This window comes from Trachemys scripta, chromosome 13 (genome assembly GCF_013100865.1).
Source record: "Trachemys scripta elegans isolate TJP31775 chromosome 13, CAS_Tse_1.0, whole genome shotgun sequence".
NCBI lineage: Eukaryota > Metazoa > Chordata > Testudines > Emydidae > Trachemys > Trachemys scripta.
Window position 1 is genome coordinate 25,493,138 of NC_048310.1, and position 6,091 is coordinate 25,499,228.

Here is a 6,091-nt window from a genome sequence, read left to right on the forward strand (position 1 = left end):
TGTGTCTAATTAAACTCTCTACCATTTCCCCGCTCTAACTGACACCGAGATCCTAGTAAACTCAGGAACAGCTTTCGAAGCCAGTGAGGCCAGAAATCGGAAGGGAATCAATCTGGCCACATTCCAGCCAATGATTGTCAGTGCCTCAGGTTTCGGGTGCCCCAGGCGGGACCCATTAAAGCGGGCCTGACTTTTAGGAAGTCCTGAGCACCTGTCCTCTAAACTCACCCGTGGCCGGCCCCTGGCGGCGCTCAGGCGAGGGCTGAGATAAGAAGCGGTTTGTACCGTCTAAGGAAATAACAGCCCGCCTCAGGCCGAGCGCACTCACTGCGGGCGGGAACTGCTTCAGCGCCGAGCGGGGCCGGGCTGGCCGCGCCTCTGCGCCCAGCTCCGTCCCCCCGCCCTCCCGCCAGTCCCCGCCTCCCCGCCGGCCGGCCGCTGGAGGGGACAGGGCGGGGGACGCAGCCCGCCCTGGAGTTGCTCCGGCAGCTCGCGCCGAGGCTCCAGAGCGCGACTCGCCTTCCCAGCCGGCGGCGCCCAGCGAGCGGCTTCCCGCGTGCGCCCCAGCCCCGCCGCGGGACGGGCAGGGATGGCGCGTACCTGAGCCCTGCCGTGCCCGCCGCCCAGCGCAGCAGCCATGCCCGGAGACCTGCCCTGGCTCAACCTCTCCAGCCGCCCGGCGGCGCTGGGCAACGCGTGCGCGGCCGGCGCGGGGCAGCTGCTTCAGCACCACGGCCAGTTCTCCGCCGGCCTCTCGGTGCTGCTGGCCGCGCTCATGGGGCTGCTGGTGCTGGCCACCGTGCTGGGCAACGCGCTGGTCATCCTGGCCTTCGTGGTGGACCGGAGCCTCCGCACGCAGGGCAACTTCTTCTTCCTCAACCTGGCCCTCGCCGACCTCCTGGTGGGTGAGTTCCGCCCCCAGCGGCGCGCCCGCGGGAGCCGGGCCCCGGAGCTGGTTGGGACGGCCAGGGGCATGGCCCGGCCCCGCGCTGGGACCCCGGGGCGATCCTGAGCGCGCGGAGAGCCAGTCCCTGGGCGCTGCAGCCGGGGTGGGGCCCGGCCAGGGAGCGGGGCAGCACTGTGCCCAGCTGGGGCTGGAACAGGTTAACTCCCGGGGGCAGAGCGAGTGCAGCCCCCACCTCACTCCACCTTTCCCAGGGGGATAGGCGCCCAGGCTGTACGCTGGGGCTCAACCACCAGCCAGCCGGCACTAAACGTTTGGGTCCTGCCCCGCTGGAAGTGCCGGGCGGGTTAAAACAGGAGTACGCGGAGCGGGGGAGGGGGACAGGTGGGGTCCTGCGGTGCTGAGCTCTCTGCCCGCAGGTGGCTTCTGCATCCCGCTCTACATCCCCTACGTGCTGACGGGCGAGTGGAAGTTCGGCAAGGGCTTGTGCAAGCTGTGGCTGGTGGTGGATTACCTGGTGTGCACCGCCTCCGTCTTCAACATCGTCCTGATCAGCTTCGACAGATTCATTTCCGTTACCAAAGCGGTAAGGGACAGAACCTGAACCCCGGCCCTGCCTGGAGCTCCACGCCCCTCGCTGCAGCAGCGCTCAGCCTGGAGGTTAAGGGGAGACTCCTAGGTTAAAAGGGATAAGATCGGACCCGCTAATAAAGGCAAAGGAGAATGAGGGTTTTGAGGCTGGTCAGCACGGTCTGCATTACCACTGCTTGCCAACCGTGCTCCAGCCAACTCACGGGGACTGAATGCTACCTTAGCAAAACAAAGCAAGGCTTAGATTGGTTTGGTTTGAGTCTTCAGTTTAGGAGGAACTGAATTTTAACAGTTCACAGAGGGATGCAGATTAGTTGCCTAGAGGCTAGGTTAGAACAAGGGCAGAGAAGTCACATTCACAAGCAGTTATACTTGTCTGTGCAAGGCGTGACAAATACTAATTAAAGGCCACAACAAGCATGTGAAGCAGGGAAGTTCCATCTCCCTCATTTTATAGCAAGTCAAGGACCAGCATAGGATTTCAATTCAGGTTTCTGGCCCCCACACACACCCACACCTGTAACCATTGCTATAGCCCCCACTTCCCTCAATATTTGGGCATTCATTGAAATACACATTGTGGAGTGAGAGTAGTCATTTTGCAGAAATAGCTTGCACCTCTTTGCATGACGGTTTTCCTTTTATCCTTCAGGGCATTGCTTTTATTTCTGATTTTGTTTGGGGAGACAGTAAGATTTCCCAAAATATTGATTTTAAATCCATTGTTTATTACAAGTCACAGACTGAGGTAGTAAGACAGGTGGGGACCCAATAATTTTTAGTGATCATAGCCTGTCGTACCAAAATTAAGCATTACAGCCTTTCCTACAGTTTAGTAAGCGTTTACATAGGTGTTCTGTAAACTCAACTCATCACTTGAATATGAAATTTAAGTTACTTAACTAATCCCACAGGAGAAAATATAAAAACTAAGAACAAAAATTCACTCCCACAATATCCTACAAGCAGGCATCATAGCTACTACAACGAAACACATGCAACCTCTAACTGGGGCTAGAAATATGATCCTTTCCTCGAGAATACATGTGTTTTGTGCCATCCACAGCTCTTAGTAATGGTGCAAGGTGCAATTCTTTGTCCACAGAATATGGACAATCAAGCAGCTGGAAGGGTGCCTATTTTATTAAATGGTGGGTGTTGGAAAGGAAGTTGCAGGAATGGCTTTGGTTTGTTACAAAAATGAAACCTTTTCTTGCTAAACACACTAAGTGTGCCCAGCAGGTACAACAAAAATAAAACAGGAATCCTTAACATTGTAGTTATAGGTTATTGAATTGTCCTGGGGTGCATGAACATAATTTGTTATGTTTTTCATTGCTTAGGTGAGTTACAGAGCTCAGAAGGGGATGACTAGAAATGCCATATTAAAGATGATAATCGTATGGATTGCAGCTTTTCTTCTTTATGGACCAGCCATCATCAGTTGGGAGTATATTGCTCAAAAAACTATCCTGCCTGAAGGAGAGTGCTATGCTGAATTCTTCTACAATTGGTATTTCTTAATGATTGCTTCTACTATTGAATTCTTTACACCTTTCATTAGCGTTACATACTTTAACTTAAGCATTTACATCAACATCAAGAAGCGCACTCCCATGAGAAATGAAAACCTAGCACCTGGTCAAGAGGACTGTGAAACAAGTTTCCAAGGGAAAAAAAGAGAGCATGTAATATTTTTTGTAAAACCTACTGACAGACAGAGAGATAAGAAAAGGAGAGCTAGTAGCCTTTCACCCACTAGACCCTGCGGTTCAAGGCTCAGCCTATGTAAACTTGATAACCAGTCCCTAGATTTTAATGTCGGTCAAGATTTACCACCCTTACAGGTGGATGTTGAGACTAAACAACCCAGGGGCAATTTTTACAGAGCTATAGAAAACGTTTGCAACACCACAAGAAGAACAGACATTGCCAACAGCATGGCAAACAGAGTTAGACTTTCCCGGGACAAACGAGTAGCCAAGTCTTTAGCAATTATTGTCTGTGTGTTTGGTTTGTGTTGGGCTCCTTATACACTTCTGATGATCATTAGAGCAGCTTGTCATGGGCAATGTGTGCATCATTCTCTCTATGAGACTTCATTTTGGCTTCTGTGGCTGAACTCAGCCATTAACCCGGTTTTATACCCACTATGCCACATGAGCTTCAGAAAAGCTTTTATAAAACTGCTGTGTCCTGGTAAGGCTAAAATTCATCCCCACATTTTTATGTAAAAATGTGTAAGGAAAACAAGCATGTTATGTAGAAACACTACTTGCTTCTAAAAGGAACCTACTGGTGCTGCTTTGGTTTAGGTCCATGAATTAGGACTACCAATGGTTACTTTAAGTCAGGGTAGGCTTAGGAGAATTTAAAGATCAATAAAAATATAACTCTGATTTATTTGTAACAGTGCAATGCTAATGCATCACAACCAGAAAGTGGCCCTAGCTAGTCTGTTTCCATTCAAAGCAGAATGACATGCAAAAAGGCAAACAGCATTCCTATGAAAAAATTAAAGTAAGAGTTTGCAAAGTCTTTCTCCTTTAATACTTTCAGGTGTTAACAGGTTAGGATTTTTTCTTATCTGTAACCTGATAAAATTCCCTGTAATTACTTTGCAATGATAAAGGGTAGATGACATCTGCAGGCCACAAAAATACAGAGTACAGAAAGTAAAAATACTGCAAGAATTAATGTAAGTTAAAATATAAAGTCTAGTGTGAAAAGATCTATTTTTTGGAAAGAAACTGATTAGATTTACAGTATTTTTATCCATCCACTGGTTTTATTCCTCCATTAAAATAATCAAACGGTACAGAGAAAGTTTAAGAAAACATACGCTGTGTGTGGATTTATCAATGTGTAAGCAATATTGCACCATTTATAAAACAACGCTGCACTAAGGACCGAATTAAAAATTCACTAAAGCTAATCATAGTCTCCCTTGGCTTAAGTGAGTTTTGGATAGGGGCCCAAATATCTGTGCGTGTTCTTATATAGAATAGCACACCTTCGAACTCTTGGGTATAATGCCATACCTAAAAAACAGCAGCCTATTTTATACCTATGTACATCTATAAAACAGAGTTAAAACTAAGTGAATACAGAACAAACGCGAATGAATAAAATGCGTTTGGTAAGTAAGGGGAAGGTTTAACAGTTATTAACCCTGGATGGGGAGAGAGAGAGAGAGAGAGAGAGAGAGAGAGAGAGAGTATGTATGTATGTATGTATCTCTCTCTCCAGGGTTACTACTCTAAATATGAATATTGATGTGGCTTATTATTGGGCTATTCAGAGAAGAAATTAATAGAAGGAAGAAAAATGTGGGCAGAGAGTCTAATTTTAGTTTTTCTATTGTGTCATGTTAGCAGTCTGCTAGTACAGAGTCCAGCATAATGTCAATGGGCATTAGGGTCAAAGGTGCGAAGAAATATAAACATGTGCTCCAATTATGTGTGGTAGCATAAAAGTATATATTTACCCTACAGGCATCTTTTTAAATCTATGAACAGTGCTTAAAGTGATACTAAAATGTTTTTATGAATCTCACGATCCACAATCATTGTCTCAAATAAAAATTAGTATTAGACTAAAATTGATTTCCTGCTACTGCAACATTTTAAGTCAATGAAAATATTTGTAGACAAACAGATATTGGTTGAAATTCATTTTTAAACACACACAAATCTTTCAATGCCAGTTATATACAGTCAGATCAGACACATTCAGTGAAAATCCAGGGAAACCCCCCCAAAATAAAACACAAAGTAAAAAAATACAAACATCAAGTCTGAATCTTTCAAAACGTAAATCCTTTTGCAGATAAAAATGGTTTGCTTTTTTAAATACGGTGTTCAGTGGCCTATCAGAAAGTTACTAGTGTTAAGTGAAAATATTGATACATTAGGCCCAATACAAATCCTTACTAGTCTTTTACTCAAGTCCACTCCCATCTCATCTAGTAAAGACTGTTCTCCCCAGAATCTCTACCCTGGCAGGGCTTAGGAAATGGCAGTAGGAAGAAGAAAAAAAAGACATTGAAAATATCTCCCCTTTTCTCAAATATTTGTAAGGGATACACTACCAGTCAAGCACTTACGTTATTTGGAGCAAATCCTGTCCCTAGAAAACAGCCATGCTGTGCACTGAGGCAGGTAGGGGAGAGAGAATGACCACTCCATAACCAACGAGGTAGTTGTGTAGCTCATCTAGATAATACTTTGTCCTGCCATGAGAGCAGGGGATTCCCTTCCAAGCCTATGAAATACCAGTCCCACCACTCTTGCCCTCCCCTAAACTTATCTGTGCAGTGAAATGCAGGAAGCACCCACAGAAGACAGATCCACAGCATGCTCCCACCAGAAAGATATTGCAGTGGTTCTGCTGTGTTCAGGTGTGTCTGCGTTAATTTGAGAGGTGAAAGCAGGATTTGGCTTTTTACCTCTTCAGTTCTCTCATCTTTCTCTCCCCACCCCAACGGGGAGAGTCAAATCTCACTGGACACACTGAATGCCAAAATCACTTCTACACTTTAAGCACACTGATCTGAGCAGTGAAACTCATGAAAGGTGCAGTTTCTTAGCTTGCAGG

General features: G+C 46.5%; 1 protein-coding gene across 1 annotated transcript; it reads left to right on the plus strand.

The window, feature by feature from the left end:
- Positions 1-477: 477 nt before the first annotated feature.
- LOC117886463 (histamine H3 receptor-like) lies at positions 478-4,075 on the plus strand. The gene is made up of 3 exons (XM_034788292.1): positions 478-905; positions 1,324-1,490; positions 2,839-4,075. The coding sequence occupies exons 1-3, from the start codon at positions 638-640 to the stop codon at positions 3,727-3,729; spliced, it is 1,326 nt and encodes a 441-aa protein (XP_034644183.1). The 5' UTR covers positions 478-637; the 3' UTR covers positions 3,730-4,075.
- The last annotated feature ends 2,016 nt before the right edge of the window (positions 4,076-6,091 follow it).